This window comes from Photinus pyralis, unplaced genomic scaffold, assembly GCF_008802855.1.
Source record: "Photinus pyralis isolate 1611_PpyrPB1 unplaced genomic scaffold, Ppyr1.3 Ppyr1.4_LG2, whole genome shotgun sequence".
Classification (NCBI taxonomy): domain Eukaryota; kingdom Metazoa; phylum Arthropoda; class Insecta; order Coleoptera; family Lampyridae; genus Photinus; species Photinus pyralis.
The window spans coordinates 47,814,863-47,834,354 of NW_022170403.1; the positions used below are offsets into that span (position 1 = coordinate 47,814,863).

The window sequence follows — 19,492 nt, forward strand, 5'->3', positions numbered from 1 at the left end:
TAGACATGTATTCGAGTATAACGTCAATATGATTTCATTGTATTTCCTATTTTTAATTAAATTATACTTCAGGTATAATAAAAAATAGTATAAGATACGCGTGTATCATTGGTCTTTAAAGCACTTGCAACGTTAAGGGCACTCCTCTTCGCGTCGTGCCATTAAATTCGTTGCGCGTGCTTTAAAGACTTGATTATACACTTGTATCTTAATCTACTATTATAACTAGTTCTGTTTTGCAATATACACCATACATTTTTTATAAACGTTATAATTCTAATCGATTCTAATTGTAACTAAAACGAAATAATAACACAATGCGGAAGTATGTGACTATATACTTTAAAAAGCATCCAATGTAGATTTTCATGTAAATTTAATAACCAAACCAATGTCTTGCAATGTATTAACTAATGTTTTTCTATATGGATTTTCAAGAAAAGGCCTCTGGGTCATTTGCGTAACGAGGACTAAGTAATAACTAGTAATTAGTTATTTTGGGTTCTAAGTAGGTACCGCTGTTTAGTTATTTCAATAGAGTATTACTGGAATAATATTGCACACTAAGTTTATCTTGCTCCTTTGAAATTAATATCTAACTGCAAGCTTGCCTTTCTATCTGGTACCTACTTGACAATATAGTCAAGCTACTACAAGTTGAACTTGAGTAAGAAGGACCGAAATACAATTGCTGATAGGACACTTTCAATATTTATGACATTTGAATTACTTCTGGACCTAAAGAATTATTGAATAATTTTAATTGTTAAATATAACTGCAACATGCCTTTTTTCGTGTGTTAGCTCATACGACATTTCGTGCAGTGCAGTAGTGCATGCAATAAATAGCGCATAAAACCGTACCTTCTTATATAATAATAATAATATGGTCTTTATTGCATCTTTGTGTATTCACATTAATCAAAGCAATTATTTTAGGGCGAAGTTCAGCCTAGGGCTGTTCTACCACTTAACCCTAGATTCGGCCAGTTTTACAATGAACTAGTAAAGCTTCATAAGGACCAATTTACATATAAATTAATATAACATACAACGGAAATTAACGAACAACAGTGGCACAACCCTGGGCACAACCAACGTAACTTAATTGTAACTTTCAGTAGATGTGAGGTGTGTTCAAGGAGGAAACTTTTAAATTTAGTTTTACTGTAGTGCATAATCTCATAAGAGTATTTATTAAAAATGTGTACGGCAACATGGGAGAATGAACGTTCACGCAATGTAGTATTAGATATTGGAGGAGTTAATCTACCCTTAAATCTCAAATTAAGGTTATGCACATCGTGCATTTACAGACTAAAACTGGTATCGGTGGCGCATCCTGCACTTTTAAACATGGATGTTGTAAAGTTTAGAGGTTTCTGTGCCGCTTTCATTATAATATTCAGAACAAAGTAAACAGAAGTATGTACGGGAATTGCTGAGGAAAGAGTCGTCTATTCCTTTATAGAGAAAATGCTGTCAGATGGTGGTTGGTTTTTTCAAAATTTTAGGAGGATGTCTTCAAACGGACGTGGAAGAACTCTTGTCAATGGTTCGCCCAAATATAAGAAAAATAAATACAAATATGAGAGATTTACCTAGAAAGCGTACTTGCTTACCACACCATCATAATAGAATCAAATAGAAAACTCATATAAAAGTGAACTAGCAATTAGTACGTAAGGGTGATCAAGATTTGTAATGCAAATATTCCGGAAATATGGTATCAGAAGAACAAAACTCAATCTGTGTACACTCCACTTCTGTTAGAAAAAATTCTTTGCTATAGGTAGGTACCTATTCTTTTAGTGGTGTTGTGAGCTTTTAACCTTTCGGCATTCTAATTGCCAAAAGATGATAAAATGTAGAACGCCAAAAGACTACTATAGAATAGGTTCATCAGGATCACGAGAAAATGGCCATTGAATTCTAAAGAATATTCTCATCAATGCCGCAGCGCATGACCTGCACCACCAAGACATATACCATTCATATGCTTAGTTTTAACTGATTTCTTGCATACTTCAAAAGATAAGGACAATAAAAGCAAATTGCACTGTTTTGGTTTCACTTTTCTGGAGTGATACTGATCCAACCACTGTAGAAAGCATGACTCCAAAGTACGACAATAACTATGATAAATAGTACATAACAGGGAACGCGTACGAATAATTCATATTATATCACCTTTTTATTTGTATCAAATAATGTGTACACGCCGCTTGTGTGATATGCGAAATATAGATAGATAATGAAAATTTTGGAAAACAATGAAAACCGCAAACGAATACCTACAAAAAGTGATTCATAAGCAAACGCATAAACAAATGCTCATTCAATTTTATGCAATTAACTTATAAAATCGAAATGACCCTGAAATTAATGACAAGGTATACGCGCATTTGGGCAGTTATTAATATTTACGGATATAAAAAGGTAACTACTTATATTTAGTGCGCTGCTTATACATACAGTGAATTTTTTTTAAATGCGAACATAGGAGTTAGCATGCAATGTTTCCCTATGTTCGATTTTTAAAAAAACACATCAATCTATTGAGTAGTTCAAATGAGTAGTAGATACAATTGACAGCTGTCACATTTTTGAAAATACCGCCGTCCAATTTAATTACGAAATCGGTTAGGTTATTGCTTAGAATGCCAAGGAGGACACTTCCAACATTTATTGTAATTGTTTTCGGTATTTATTTTCTTATTTTCTTCATTTATGTATTGAATAAATCAAATTAGTAGAATACTAGGTGCACATGACCTACAAATAATTGAAGGTTGGTTCACAATGAATTGCGATGTCAGCGCGTGCCATGTGAAGTCAAGTTATCGTAAGTTTAAGAAAAATTTATCCTAAAGTTGCTATGGCCTCACACGGCTTATTTAAAAAAATCTTACCTAGTGCTCTTCATCATAAAGACTATCAGTTGCTGTTCATAGTCACACAAGTTGTACGATTTGGGAATGTGAACCGCGCACACCTCATAGATTGATGTGTTTTTTTAAAAATCGAACAGGGAAATTACATTGCATGCAAACTCCTATGTTCGTATTTAAAAAAAATTCACTGTATGTTGTATCTTAACGAGTACCAGAATGCATAAAAGTACCATAAATTTCTCTTAATTTCGTTTTTACAAATTGAAAATAATACCTAGCGTTTTATTCACAATGTTGTGTCAGTAGGTGAATTGTTCAAAAACTTACAACATTATCACAAGAACGTTATCAAAGCTAAACCAAAGAATACTTAATAATTACTTTTTGGCTAAACGATCCCAAACACCATACTATCTATGCTATTATACTACAGAACACAAATTGTCATAGAACTAAAACTGGGTGTCGATAGGTAGTCTAGCAGTAAATTTTGAACGATTTTTGAACGTTCACAGGATAGGCAGACGGACTCGCAAAGGGAGGTCCAGAAAGTACTCGCTCCCTACACTAAAAGAACGAAAATTATTTGTACGATTTTTTGTAAACTAGGATCTATTGTCTGCGCTTTGTTCGCATGTCCGTCCTTCTATCTGTTTTCTTACCATTTTATTAGTACGTTACAAGAATAATATTAACCAACACTTCTGTTAATATTTTCTAGTATTGTTTTAAAATTGTAGATAGTAGTATACAAATTAAAGTAAAATGTCCCTAATTGTGTAGTGAAATGATGGATCAAATAATAAGTCCCAGTTGCACCAACAAAATTAAGCCTTGCTTAAAGTTAAGTCGAACTTAAAATCTATGGCAACGATTATTAAGACAATCGTTGCTATGGTATTTAAGTTATGCTTAACTTTAAGGGATACTTAATCTTGACGGTGCAATTGGCCCTAAATAAACAAAACTACTGGGGTCTCACTGGTTTGACTGATTTCGACTGATATGTTTCAGAAAAGGATTCTTTCCCTGATAACATTTTACAAACCAGCGTAACGCCAGCCCCAAAAGGTAGCACCTTTATCTTATAGATAAATAGATAGCGTGTGTAAAATAGTGAATGGGTATAAAAATATTTGCCTTTCATATAGAGGTAGATTATCTATTTTTATCCGATCGTTTTGTATTGTGCGCTTATATTTGTTAAGCACTTGCCTATAATGACATCATATATACCAACCACAATTATGTATTAAGTAATAAGGTATTGAGTTATTAGTCTTTGTGATATTTCAGCGCCAACAATAAACGAAGACTCGTGGATTGATGACAATCACCTTGGCATTGTAATCGGCATGTTAGCACGAGTAATTTCCATAGACATACAAAGTTGATTAGGTAGAATGGACGAAAACTTGGCGAAATGTCTAATGCCCATGGCTACTATAACATGAATTTGTTGTCATGGTTTCTTTGCATACGTATAATCATAATCGTCTACCAATGCTGCAATAATTATTTCGTTTACATTACCTATGGTAATTTCCGAAGAAAGATGCTCTCTTCTTATTTGGACATTGAAACTTAAATATTTTCCTCGTTTGTTAGCTTATAAACTTATAACTATTCCGAGATATTAAGATATTAAGTAATTTTAACCTTTCTTCCTAGGCAGTTAACCCGGGAGGCGTTGCCCAGGCTGGATAATTACCGGAATATTATGTCATTTCAAGCAGCAAACAGACCTACCTTGGAAGAGCTACACAATGCTACTTTACTTAATAAGGTAAGTTTCATAACTTTGTTTCATCTTTATTTATGTCATAGAACCGACATATGTTCGATGCCACTAAAAATGTGTATGTGTATAATTACTTCTCGACCTTGTTTCAAAAATAGTAATTGGCCCATTTCATCACTTCATCCACCCTTCACAAAAAAGTCGCATCGTGGCCAACCCGTTTTTACATATCTCTACCTTTGCTAGGTCTACTTTTTTATCGAAGAACCAGGTAGGTACCTTTTAATTACCAACCTGCGAAAAATATGTCATTCGGTTTCTTGTAGGTGACAAAACAAAATTGTGTCGGATCGTGTATTGCCATGTTAACCCTAAGCTACAGACTACTGCAACAAGTATCGCTGATAGGATAAATGGTAAACATTATCCTTAATTTAGTACTAATAGTCTTGCATACCGAATGTGTCTATTTGAGCCTCGATTTGAGCCGATATTACGCAACATACTTGAGTGGTACAAATTAGATTGCTTGTGTAAACATTTATTTATTCACATACCAAATTGATGTTTTGGTTGTTTAGGTTGGTAAAAATTGATGTGATACTTGTATTTTTGACAAATCCAAAACATTTACTTGATTTTTTATTATACCTGAATTTGGAAGTGTATCGTGACCTGAATCACAATCTCCGTTTTAAACATTATGCGTGCGAAATTAGCCCTTTAAAGTAGTTAGAGCGCCTAGGTAACTTAAAAGTAACAAGAAGTTGGTGAAAATTTGGTCACTTATTCTCTGAGAGACGCACTTTCTAATGGTCAAAAGAAAAAAGTGTTCCTATGTGCCGTTTCTGAGATATTTGACAGTAAAAACAGGGTATTTTAACATGGGCTCTTATGGACAGACTCAGTTTTTCTGAGCTAGCGAAGGTTTTTGTATCAAGACTTAAATGAGATGGGTCTCATTAGAAGCGAAATTTTGTGACGAATCTAAATATGCACGGAAAAGTACATGTTCATGATGAAATAAGGAAGATATTTACCGCCGAAGCGGCGTCTGCTCTGACGCGGCGGCACGCTATGCAGCACGCGTTTAAATTTGATGACTTTTCCACTAGGTCTAGTATATAGCTGAGCTAGGACAATCTTTTCCTTCTTCTGCTGAGCACTTTTCTTCACAAAAGGCATGGTGTCTTTCAGAAAGAACACCAAAACCAACGATATTTATTAAGGCCTGCACACGTCTTGTTGACACACTGATCGGATCGAGATCAAGATAGCGGCTGGGGATCTCTGGCGCCAACATCGAAAAACCAAATCCACTATACCGACTTCACGTAAGACGCCAAATTATTTAGTTTCCCGGCTTTTACATACGTCTCGCATACGTTTTGATTAAAAATAAATATATTCGTTTAGGATTTACCGCTTAACTGTGAATATTTAGTCGCGGTGTGTCGTCAACATTTAGTGTGCAAAGGTTTGAAACAGGGTCGAAAAGTAGGGAGACTAGTCACGTTGACTACTGTATATACCTTTTTAAAAATCATGTAAGACGTTTGCATTGTGCTGAGGTACAAAATACCACTCATACCGTATTTCTAATTATGTTTCCTTCATAACAACATTTTTTTGGGGACGTTTACCGTAAGGTAATAGGTAGGCCGAGTACATCACTTGACTTCAGCCGAACGCGCTCTAACTACTTTAAAACACACGTGCTTTAAAGTTGCTAAGTAATGAAACTTCAAGTATGACTTTTGAAACTGTCATCTGAGGCTGAAATAAAAAATTTCCATAGGTCGCTCTCTGTAAATGCAGAACATTTCTTTGGCTTGTACCTATCTTTTGTTTGAAACTTTTACAATCGCGCGTAATTTATGGTATGCTGCCAAACCTGTTCCACTTTTTAATCGCAGCATTGTTATAAGTTTTGAATGAATGCTCCAAAAGATAGAAGATTTAAATACCTTTGACATTTTCTTCGTATATGCCAGCATTATCGATGCATTTAGGACTTTGTTCGTAAGTAACTTCCTATTCATCCATGGAAACACCTTTTCATATTCTTTATAATAGGCTTTACTGGATTTGGATTACACCTACCAACTTTTCATTAGAAAAATAAGCCATTTAATGGACGGTGCATTATCTTTTTCAACCTAAATCGATTTATTGACAAAGACGGTGAGTTTTATAAGCAAATGTCAAGGGACATTTCCATGGCAATCATGGAATCAATGGAACTCCAAATACACAGCCCACTTAATTAGACATGTACAATGCGATCAAAAATGAGTTGCTGTCGAGTTACCTTCGGAATGTTTGTTTACATGGGAATTCGTATCTAACTTGAACTTCCAAAGGCGACCCGACAGCAACTCATTCTTGATGGCCCGTTATTAGACAATAACGTCAATATGATTTCATCGAATTTCCCTTATTTTTAAATTACATTGCAACTATAATAAAAAAATACTATAAGAAACACGTGTATAATTGGTCTTTAAAGCACGAATTACCCCATTGTTTGCATCTGTAACAAAGTTTGCTACCCACACAATTCGTATCCAGGACTGTTTATGCTTAGGACTAATTCACACCCAGGGCGCTCATAACGTAGGAGTACTCAGATGAATGACTATCTCACTATACATTTGATTTGTGCCACACAATCACGAGATAAGATCAAGGCAACTCTGCCAAACGACAATGAACTTCCGAAAATAGTCGTCCACCAGATACCTATTCTCCGGCCAAGAGGTTTCGTCGAAACATTCCTTAAATAGATCGATTTATAACAATTTGTCACGAATGTCACTTTTTCACTTCGGCGTCGATGAGATTAAACACGATTCAGGTTGCTTATGTAGCAAACAAATAATTTAGAATATTTTCGAATAGATACATCCGCCTTTATTACTTATCCCCAGGGACTACTCCCTTCATCTAATGGCGACACGATGGCGCCCCGATGTCGTTTTGGATTATTCGCTACAATACGAAGGTTCTTCCTGTTATAGAATTAATTATTACCTATATTGGAATTGGAATACATAAATAAAGTGTTGACTTTGACGGCTCATGGAATTGACTGGCCCAGGGCAAAGGTGGCCGGATAGGAGGTTGCGCTAGTATGGTATAGAAAGGTGACAGGAATAATTTGTAAATTGTAGGTAAATGATCAGCGTTACCGTGCTCTTTAAAAAATTGTTTCTGTATGTAAAAAGTCTACAATTTTATAATTTCTGATTACGCAAACAAACTATAAGTAAAATTGCCGATTTAGACTATAACATCTGTAGAGAACATTTTTAAATATGATATTGTTTTGCACGCAACTTTCAATGTGACGACAGAATGGTACTTGATTGTGTTTACGGATTTGTCTAATCGAAAATTTTTTGATTGAAAATTAAAAGAAACTCGGATACTGCGGAAACTTCTAGTGTCAGAGGAAGTGTTGTCTCATTATGCCATTGAAAGCACTTTAGTCCAACTGAGGCAAAATGCTAAAATGAGCCCTTTGGGTAATCTTTTTGTAAGTAATCCTTGCTAACCTTGAAGATGTTCATCCATTGAAATAACTCGTAATTTTTCGCAATTAAAATCAATTCCGTCTATTACAGCTCATCATGCATGACCACCTTGCCGCAGGGCAACACAGATAATAATATGATAATGATAAATGAATTGTGTATACTACCTTACACTTATTATATTGCATTAATGTAATATTAGCGACATATTTCATACATATAGGTACTTATGGCTTATGATCCATAGCGTAAACAAAGAACATAAATGTTTCAAATAGAAATTAAAAGTAACTTAATAGTATATTGAAAGACAAGTGTTACAATGCGACCTATTGTAATACGACCATCTTGTGGCACGAGTGGCGACGCGAAGCGTAGCCACGAGTGTCCGCAAGATAGGAGTATTACAATAAAGCATTGTAACACGCGTTTTTCATACTATTTTTTCTATTTCGGTGCTTTAATTTAATTAAAAAAATCATTATCAGAAACTATAGGGAACATTAGAACTAACATGTTTTATGTTGGGAACACTTTTTATGCCGTTAAGTTTTAGGTTGGCAGCGTAGTAAGACTGACATTTTGAAGTTCAAACATGGAAGTACCCAACGAAGTACCTACTTGTACTAACTAGTAACTGCCAAATTAAGAGATGAGTTACCAAAAAAAAACGACTATAATCACTGTCTTTGTACAACTGTTTTCGGCCGAAAACACCGAAATAGAAAAACTTGTTTATCTATAAATCATTATAAATGGTTCTGTTTCATTGATTTAAAGACAACATATACGTAGATTGCCTTTCATGGCTATATACATATATTTGGCCTATGACCTCTAGAAGATGTTACTTTATAAATCCAGAAACGCCATACATATACCTACACTATACAGTGCGAGCTTTTTCGATATTTATTGTTCGTGGGAAAGAATTTCAGTTTTACGAGCTCATACTTTTTTGATTTTCATAACAATGAATGGCAAACTAGATAAAGCATACAGGTGTTTTTTTCCGTTATTTCGTTTGGTGAACTTAGAAAAATTGACAGAATAAAAGTTACAGATAATTATGAAACATAACCCCATATGTTTTTGAAGATAACATATTTTTTTCTTCATAACTCAAACAAATATTATGAGGAGGTCGTGGGCGACACTTGGTAAATTAGAGATTGCGAATATAGTCCAAAAATTGGATGTAATCAATGTGGAAGCAGAAACTTCACTTAAGAGTTAAAAAACCGATATAGTTCTATCGATATATCGGTAACTATCGAGATATCGATATCTGTCGATGTATCGATAATTATCGATATTTCAATAATTATCGCCATATTGATAAGTAAAATATATCGATAGGTAAGTATTCGATACTTACCTTACCGATGTGAAAACAATTATTTTTAAATTACTATATACCGTTTTGAGGTTTTACCTCGGGTATTACAAAACTCAGTAATCTTTTTGCAGGACTTTTGCAACAAATTTTATTTTGAAGCCCGCACTAATTAGGTAATAGCTGCCAATACACACTTAACTTGTATTGCCCAAAAATCTGAAGCGCGCAAAAATAAATTGCATCGTATATAACTCTCGCCAGGAATGATTACCGGTCACAGAACACTTGATCCCGATCTACAATCTATGTTTTTCTTAAGATGCGATCGACTTCCGGAATAGGATGGAGCACTCCATGTTTCCATAAACAAGTTTCGTTGCGAAAATCCCTGTTCTTCGACATCTGAAGAGAACGGTGTAAGTCGAAGATTTATCACGATTCTTGTGTAGAGCGTCTCGTATTTTTTTCCCATAGTGCTATTCTTTCAGATGTAAGGTGTGATGACGAACCATTGGGGCATATCATCACATATACAGCCTGGTAGATTTTATCCGTCACAGCGGATATCTAGGTTACTGTTGGAGATGTTATTGCAGTCAGAAAAACCATTGAAAGTCAAGTGTATCAGATGCAGAAAATAATACAAAATTTTAAATGAAATTTACCAAATTTTATTGCATATTCTGAAACTGCAAAATTCTCTTTTCGACGATGTATCGCATGTCATAGTTCATATAGTCTGTTCAAGTAAAAACGTAAATCGATAATTAAGAATCAATGATCGCTTTCAGAGTTGGACTGAGTCAAGCATAGAGTGACCCAGTGACCCGGTGAACCAGTTAGTTTACTGACCCAGTGACCCGATGACCCAGTTGACCCGGCGACCCAGCTTGACCCGGTGACCCAGCTTGACCCAGTGACCCAGCTTGACCCGGTGACCCAGCTTGACCCGGTGACCTAGTTTGACCCGGTGACCCAGCTTGGCCCGGTGACCCAGTGACCCATCTTGACCCACCTTTACTCAGTGACCCGTCTTGACCCGGTGGCCCAGTAATTAAATTATTGTTAGGTATCATCCAAAACAATTTCAAGTAACTTTTAATTTAAAAAAAACTTCCTCAATAATATTCGGCAACAAGCACGTAGCCCAATTTCATTCAAGAGAACTAATACCTAAAAAAATCAAATGCATTTGTTTATAGTTTGTAGTCAAGTAGTCAATGAAAGTATTTAGAGAAAAGATTTATTTGGATTAAGCTAACTAGTAGAAAAAAATTAAATGTGAATGAACACCTGTAAGCAAACTGGTAAGCCCTGAAGCAAAGAAATAACATTATTCTAATACAATTCGGGACATAGAAAGTTTTTTACGGCAGTATTAAAGCAAACATCACAGAAATGGCAGTTGTCAAGCAATCGAGTATTATTTTCAACAAACCAGCATTTCATTTATTTCATAATCTGTACACTTGAACCGAGGGGGCACTGACTTAACTGCGTTATTCGATCAAACTAGGTGACTGGGTCGAATTGGGCCCCCGGGTGAAATTGGGTCGCTGGGTCAAACTGGGTCAAGTTGGGTCAAACGCGGGGTCAAACTGGGTCTAACTGAAAAGAGTATGACGTGACCCAGCGACCCAGTGACCCAGTTTAATTTAGTGACCCAGGTAACCCAGTTGACCCAGTGACCCAGTCCAACTCTGATCGCTTTGACAATCTAGGCGATGAAAACAATTGCTACAGCTTTATCGTGAAATTCATTGAGTAAATTTATACGTATTGTTGCTTTCATCTTAGCTATCACGAAATGTGTGGTGTGGTAATTATTCTAACGATGAAAAAATGGATATGCTAATGATGGGCATCATTTCTTCACGATATGTTGTATTTATTATTGCATGATGACCTTTGTTGTCAAGATAGCATTAAGGAACATTGTTCAATTGGAACCTGACAAATAATTTCATTTGTTTCCTCGCATACTTTTTTAATTGATTACGTAGTATGACATGTGATATGTCGTCGGAAAGAGAATTTCGCACAGCAATTATTTGTTGCATCTAATACATTTCATTTTCAATTGTTTTTTGGCTGTAACAGATAATACAAAACAGTAGCCGAGATATCTACTGTGAAAGGTAACATCAAACAGACTGTATAAGAAAACAATTCGTATTTATTGCTAATGCGAAAAATTTGTGCATTATTTTTCTTAAATCTTTTTTCAAGTATCTACCTATGTGCTAAGGTGTAGATATAGACTATACCATATTGTAGCGAATATTCCAGAGAACCCTAGAGACATCGAGGCGGCACGCAAAGTTAGTTATCGGCGATAAAGACGAAGGCGGGTGTGACGCAATCTTTCCGGGAAATATGAAGTGTTTTGTTCGAGAACATTTTAGAACACTCGGGAGCGTTCGGAAGCGTTCGAAACCTTTCGAGAAAGAGTAGCGTTTGCTATATAAGAAAATTCAATTCCGTTTCAGAGCTCCAATTTCAACGCCGAAGTAATCAATAGTTGCGCTGTTACAAATTATGTATATGTGATTAATAAACAATATTTTAACTGTTATAAATCAATTCATTTCAATAGATTTATTGTTAATTAATTGTAATTAAATTTACGTTACAATATCATCGCATTCATCGCCAAAGTAGGCAAAGGCAGAAGTGGTTAAATCTCTTAACATAATAATCGAAAACAAAAGACGCATGGGGAAAAGTACCAAACGTAGTAGGGATATGCAGTTTCAGAGGAGATCCGTTCGTTCCAAGATGAAGATGTTCTGCTACAACCATATATATAGAGTGGATTTTTGTTCTGTACCTTGTCGGAACTCGGAATATATAAAATAAGAAAGAGAATCAATTCTGAAGGACAAATGACATTATTCTTTAATAATTGTACACTCATCTATTGCGTCATTATTTAAGGCGTGCATATCACGAAATGAAAGGCCTTTCAGCGTTCTGATTATAGGAATTAACCCGATTACTCATAGAATCCGACAAACATTTTGCACGTAATTAAAAACAAGATTATTAAGTAGATAGTACGAGTATAATAGCTCATTAACCTTTTCATTCGTTTAATGAAAATTTTTGTTGAAGAGTAGGTTCGTTGCGTGTAGGTATTAATGCAGCAAGTAGGGTGTGTAATTTTAATTTCATTATTAACAGTATAGGTACACGTACAGGGTACAGGTACGCGTATCGCGTACGTAGTGCCACTACCAGTTAACAATTTTGAAATTAAAATGCTTTTACAAGGTATAATTCGTACATTTTATGAAAGCAGGAACAGTTTGATCGCTTAGTATCTATCAGCTTAGCTTCTATTTTGGATTGAAGCATCTTCGTTAGTGGTAGGCATAAGATCAACATGGACAGATGAGGAGTAATCAGGAACACTGGTCTCGTCTCGCGGCAACATTTAAAAATATCACGCAGCTTACCTACCTTTGAATTTGTATTGAAGCCCATAACACTCCCATACGTCCGAATGGGTTTTATTACGAGTAAAATGTAAATACTACTTGCGTATACTTGATACTCTAGCATATGCCTGGCGTAGCCGCTTCTCCCAGAATTTATTCAACTGTCGTGGGGATGTGTCCTTGGTAGGTACTAACAGCGGTGCATCTCCACCACTTTGTTGCCATTGCGCTGGGCCGCGACATAATATGCCAAACAATGAGGTGGATTTTGTGGATTGGGAAGGTTGTGGGGAGGGGGGGGGGGCTAACTGGGTGTTATCCGACCCGAAAGGGTACGGCCACAGCTTCGCCAGTCTGCATTATATAGGGAACTCTGCTTCCTGGTGATGGCGCCGCCCCCGGGATTTCCAGTTGTTTCCGCTGTCTCCATCCTTTTGTCTTTTATTTGATGGCATTAATTCTTTATTCCAAACCAAGCAGCTAATACTTAAATTTGATTTCAGACTCCAACAATGACAACAGTTAGTTTTAATGGCAAATTGGAAGACACATCCGAGGGACAAGTCAAATTTGGATGGATTCAAGGTGTATTAGTACGATGCCTTCTGAACATTTGGGGTGTGATGCTCTTTCTTCGGCTGTCATGGGTTGTTGCACAAACTGGTGTAGGTTAGTTGCATGGTTTCTCGACTTTCTCCTCTATTATGGAATTATTTTGGATTATGTTGAACTTCCTAATTGCAATGTAATATTTTAGGATACGCGATTTTACTCATCCTAACGACAAGCACTGTAACAACAATCACAGCAGTTTCCATGTCGGCCATCAGTACTAACGGCGTGATAAAAGGAGGTAAGTATGTATCACTCTCGGATCCTTCTACTTTCACTTTTAATATCTTGTAGGTGGGACCTATTACATGATTTCAAGGAGTTTGGGGCCAGAGTTTGGAGGATCAATCGGATTAATCTTCTCGCTGGCAAACGCGGTTGCGTGCGCAATGTATGTGGTGGGTTTCTGTGAATCTATGGGAGACCTGCTCAAATCTCATGAACTGAAGATTGTCGGCGGCGTTAATGACATTCGTATTATTGGATCGGTGACCATTCTACTTTTAACGATTCTCGTGGTTTTTGGAATGGAATGGGAGGCGAAGGTAAAGTATGACTTTAATTGTAAAATATACACATTGAATTTTTAGGCCCAATTAGTACTGTTGGCAATTCTTTTAATTGCAATTTTAGATTTTGTTATCGGAAGCATAATTGGCCCTACTAACGATGAAGACAGGGCCAAAGGTTTCATTGGATACGACCGTAAGCTCAATTAAAAATTTTCAGGTTTACCTATGATTTTTATATTTCAGTGAAGGTCTTTAAGGAAAATCTTTATGCTGATTATAGATTTTCCCAAGGTGTTGATCACTCTTTTTTTTCTGTATTCGCTGTATTTTTCCCCGCGGCTACTGGTATTTTAGCTGGTGCAAATATATCTGGCGACTTAAAGGTAAACTTCATGTGTTTTTTTATAAATCAGCTTACTCATTTGCAAGGATCCTCAAAGTGCAATTCCTAAAGGGACATTGTTGGCAATATTATTAACAACGGCATCTTATATTTTAATAGCAGTGATATCTGGGTTTACGGTAGTGCGTGATGCCACTGGAAATGTCACAGACTATTTAGCGGGAAACTCTACAACATGTGATCCAGGACAGTGTCGCCATGGATTACATAATAGTTTCCAAGTAGGTTAGATTAGGCGTGTTGTGCCGGCCTTCAAGTAAAATGTTTTCTTGCAGGTAATTGAATTAGTGTCGTGGTTTGGTCCAATAATATACGCAGGATGTTTTGCTGCTACTTTATCATCTGCATTAGCCTCCTTAGTTTCAGCTCCAAAAGTGTTTCAAGCTCTATGCAAAGATAAGTTGTATCCTTACATAGGTTGGTTTGGCAAAGGATATGGCAAAAACAATGAACCAGTGCGGGGGTATATACTTACTTTCATAATTGCAGTTGCATTTATATTAATTGGTATGTCTTTAAACGATGTTGGACACATTTGATATTTTTTATTGTTTTAGGGGAGTTAAATATGATTGCACCATTGATATCTAATTTCTTTTTGGCTGCTTATACATTAATTAATTTCTCAACGTTTCATGCATCCTTGGCCAAACCTGTAGGATGGAGACCTACTTTTAAGGTAAAATCTACATCCATTGTTAGAAATTATTTGTGGGTCTATTCAGTACTACAACATGTGGTTAAGTCTACTTGGCTCCATACTGTGTGTCGTTGTAATGTTCTTAATCTCTTGGTGGACAGCGTTAATTACTTTCTCGGCTCTTCTGGCACTGTATCTCATCGTGTCCATTCGGAAACCAGGTAAGTAGGTTTGACTTACTAGCACTCCTCCTACTATCTCTTTTGTAGAAGTAAATTGGGGATCAACAACGCAAGCTCAAACTTATAAAAACGCTCTACAAGCGGTTTATCAATTAAATGCGGTTGAAGAGCACGTAAAAAATTATCGGCCACAAATCCTAGTGCTTTCGGGTATGCCAAGTGCAAGACCGGCACTTGTGGATTTTTCTTACTTACTAACGAAAAATCTTTCACTGCTTATTTGTGGGCACATCAATTCGGTAAGTATCTACAGGGAGCTCAAAAACTAATAGTTCAGATTTAGAGTTGGCTTCATCAACGCATTCGAAATGTATTGAGTTTTAAAGCTCGAGCCTGGTTAAAAGCTAGCAAAATTAAAGGATTCTACATGCAAATCGATGGCGCAAGTTTTGAGGAGGGCGCCACGGCCTTGCTAAAAGCTTGCGGTATTGGTAAACTCAAACCAAATATTTTGTTAATGGGGCATAAATCCGATTGGCAAACGTGTTCACGGCAAGATCTTGATGAGTATTTTAATGTCTTGCAGTAAGTTACCCAATCAAATATCGGTTGCCATGAGTAATAATCAATTCCAGTAATGCGTTCGATTTACACATGGGAGTAGGTATTTTACGAATGAAGCAAGGTTTTAGTTCTGACAAAAATTCTAAACTTGAAGAAGAAACAAATAACACTCAAACGAAGTACAACAGTATTGAATCCTTGAGACATAATCAATCATATAGTCAGCTATCTCAAGGCATGGAAATTAAAATATTATAAATTTAAACTTAATAATTTTGATATACAATTTTACAGCTTCTTGTAGTAGTGCCAGTAATTTATCAGTATTAGCCACACCAGTATTACGAAAAAAGGAACGTGTAAGTACAACACCAGCCGCTAACGAAAAGGAAAACAATAAAAATTACACTGAAGATTCTTTTGGCAACCAATCTAAAGATAACACGTTGGAGACCATACATAATATCGGCAATGGGTTACAGTTTCAAAAACGGCAAAAAAGGGGAGCTACCATTGATGTTTGGTGGTTGTATGATGATGGAGGTAAGGAATTGTATAATTATGAGCTATGAAACACGGAACGTACACGGAATCATATTTTTCAAATGAAGGTTCTCATAGCAAATTAGTTTAAACAAATTGCAAAGTGGAAATGTAAATAGAAAAAAATTCTTTGTGGATCTTGGGGAGGGGTTTGTTTCATGGAGAAAATACTGTTCAGGGGCAAAAATGTGATTGTATATATAGCAAATTCACTGAAAATATTGCTATAGCCACGAATTTCACGGTGTTTTTTTAAAATAGGTCTGACCTTACTCCTGCCATATATAATAAATACAAGACGCAGTTGGAACTCTTGTCGATTACGTGTCTTCACCTTGGCCAATAAACATGATGAACTGGAATGTGAACATCGAAACATGGCCAGTATGTTGGCCAAGTTTCGCATAGACTACTCAGACTTGAAAATTGTCCCTAATATCACAAGCAAAGCTAAAGACTCAACTCAGCAGCTCTTCAAATCGCTTATCTACGACTATAAAAATCGTGAAGATTTTACCGAATCTCAGGAAGGTAAATAAGCGTGTTATATAATTGTTTCATTGTCATAACAGAAGGTATACTTCCAGCTCACATACCGGAATCGGAGTTATTGGCTATGCAGGAGAAGACAAATCGCCATCTACGATTACGCGAGTTACTGCTGGAGCATTCCACTGAAGCAAGCTTGGTGGTCATGACGCTTCCAATTCCCAGAAAGAACGTAATTTCAGCTCCCCTGTATATGGCCTGGTTGGAATTGTTAACGCGCGACATGCCACCGATTTTGTTAGTTAGGGGGAACCAAACTTCCGTCCTTACGTTTTATTCATGATTTAATTTATTGAATGGAATCCGTCCTGCTGGTCAGGAATGCTACAATTTGTAGGTAATCCGAACGTCAGTGGTTTTGGTAACATAGGTTACATAGGTAGTGGGTATAAGCAAAGAGTACCCATAATGGTTACTCTTTGGTATAAGTATACCATATACCTAACAAAGTATTATTACCTATGGTGATAATTAATTTAAGAATATATAACAGGTAGCTTTATTTTTATACCAGAATTTTATGTATTTATGCACACAATATCTATATGTTTTTACTAAATATTAACTAAAGTCTAAATTATTTCTGGTTTCCTTTTTTATTGATGTAGTCCCGTACTGTTATGATATGTAAAACACCTAGTGATCAAATTTTGGGCTACTCTATTCTATTCACAAGGGAAGCTCGGCCAGGCAGCACTTAAAGGTAGTATTACACACAGCTGACACAACTACTTTTGTTGCGCAGTATTTGTGCACCGACTGTTGTACTGTGTTCACACACCAGCAGAAAGTAGCGCAAAACATACAGTTTTTATGGTGCAGCTGCCTACAAACGTTGCAGACTTGAGGTTGCACATATGTTCCCACCAAATCGCTGCCTTTGTAGCGGCAGCATATTTTTTATATAAGACTATTATGGAGAAGCAAAAGCGGCAAAAGAACATACTAGAGTGTGGGCCCTGAGAGTGGGTTATAGGCCTGTTGATCGCTTCTAATTAGTGAATTTCACGATCAGCACAATAACACAGATTTAAATATGTGACAATAAGTTGCCTTTTAAAATTATAAAAATTAGTGCACGGAACCAGGTTGCGACCGCAATTTTGCAGGTTGTATTTATGTTCATCTGTGTCACTTTGTGCGCTTGTGTATGTATGTGTATGGGTGGAGGGCCTCGAGACTGCAAACGCAGGTACACGGTGACGTAACGGGCCTTGCTTGGCTCATCTGTGAAAAAGTGGGAGAGTTTTATACCAGACGGAACAGTTATAAAATCTTTTGAGGAGACTTTTTTGTATTTTTTGCAATGTTGCGTCATGAAATTTGGTTAGCAAACCTCAGATTCGGATTCAGCCCCCCAAAAAACATGTAGAATCAAAGAAATCAAAACCACCCCACAACTTTCCTGGTAAAAATACAATTTAACTGGATTATTAATCCTAGCCGTGACAATAGAGTGCGCAGTTCCTATGATAGGCGGGCCCGACGAAGTCCCCCTCCCCCCACTGCCTTCGCAAGCCAACTCATCTGCTCTTTCGTTGCTCTCTATTCCACAGTGCGCGGGCACCGAGATCAAGCTTACGTTATTAGACTCATCTAATTAAGCGCCTTACTGTCACTGCAGTGGTGCTTATTACGGTAACCTCTACGGAGCTTCTGTGCTCAGGTCATGATGGCTAACATCTCTGCCTGAAACCATAGACATATATGCTCATATGTCTATGCTTATAGGCTGTAATGTTCTAACCCATTCAACTAATTACAGGTAGGTATAAGTATCCTTATCCAAATAGTCGGAATGAAATTCCCAAATTGGGCAGTCCAGCAATGCACTTTTGTTCCTTGAAATGAGATATCAAGCGACGTATTCTCAAATCAGTTATCACGTTTATATTTTCCTTATCTCTTTGTAAGTACCTAAAACCTAAAACTTCATAAAGTTGATGGTCTCTCTTCTTCCCTGGCGAGAGCTTTCGGCGGCTGTAAGAACAATTTAATATTCCTAGGAAGACGATTGCAAAAGCGACAAAATTAGTGGAAGTGAAGGGTAAAAAGTATACATGCTAGCGCTAGGGCAATACAGGCATAGGCCTTCAAAGTTGAAAGTTTTAAGAATCAAGAAGAAGAGATCAAATCAAAAATATTAACCACAATCAAACAAATGCTATCGCGGTCATTTAAGTAAACATTAAAATGGACTACCTGTGTGCATATTTCTGCAATTATTCATATCTATTGATTGTATGTTACACCTATTAGTATTACCTTTACTATACTCTGTTATTACGCAGTGTTATCTACAGAATGTATGCATCATTATATTGCACATTAAATTGATAATAAACAGAGCTGGGCCGAATACTTTCAAAAAGTATTTGAATACTAAATAGTAAATACTTTACACAAATCAAAGGTATGAATACTAAATACTTTTACGTCCAGCATAAGCGAATACTAGATACAGATACATTGAAAAGTATTCAACTACTTTAAAAAATAAGTATTCAAATACTTTAGAATGTATTTGAATACTTTCA

At 36.3% G+C, this 19,492-nt stretch overlaps 1 protein-coding gene across 1 annotated transcript in view; it reads left to right on the forward strand.

Annotated features, from left to right (window-relative positions):
* The window catches only part of LOC116163040 (bumetanide-sensitive sodium-(potassium)-chloride cotransporter), a 36,266-nt gene extending 18,725 nt beyond the window's left edge, over positions 1-17,541 (forward strand). The window contains exons 2-17 of the mRNA XM_031476870.1: positions 4,566-4,680; positions 13,454-13,619; positions 13,708-13,803; positions 13,857-14,107; positions 14,153-14,267; positions 14,318-14,457; positions 14,504-14,698; positions 14,753-14,984; positions 15,035-15,156; positions 15,203-15,338; positions 15,387-15,598; positions 15,643-15,884; positions 15,935-16,098; positions 16,158-16,406; positions 16,668-16,937; positions 16,994-17,541. Coding sequence (XP_031332730.1) covers positions 4,566-4,680; positions 13,454-13,619; positions 13,708-13,803; positions 13,857-14,107; positions 14,153-14,267; positions 14,318-14,457; positions 14,504-14,698; positions 14,753-14,984; positions 15,035-15,156; positions 15,203-15,338; positions 15,387-15,598; positions 15,643-15,884; positions 15,935-16,098; positions 16,158-16,406; positions 16,668-16,937; positions 16,994-17,238 — 2,950 coding nt within the window. The 3' untranslated portion in view covers positions 17,239-17,541. The remainder of the gene's footprint in view (positions 1-4,565; positions 4,681-13,453; positions 13,620-13,707; positions 13,804-13,856; positions 14,108-14,152; positions 14,268-14,317; positions 14,458-14,503; positions 14,699-14,752; positions 14,985-15,034; positions 15,157-15,202; positions 15,339-15,386; positions 15,599-15,642; positions 15,885-15,934; positions 16,099-16,157; positions 16,407-16,667; positions 16,938-16,993) is intronic.
* Positions 17,542-19,492: the final 1,951 nt, after the last annotated feature.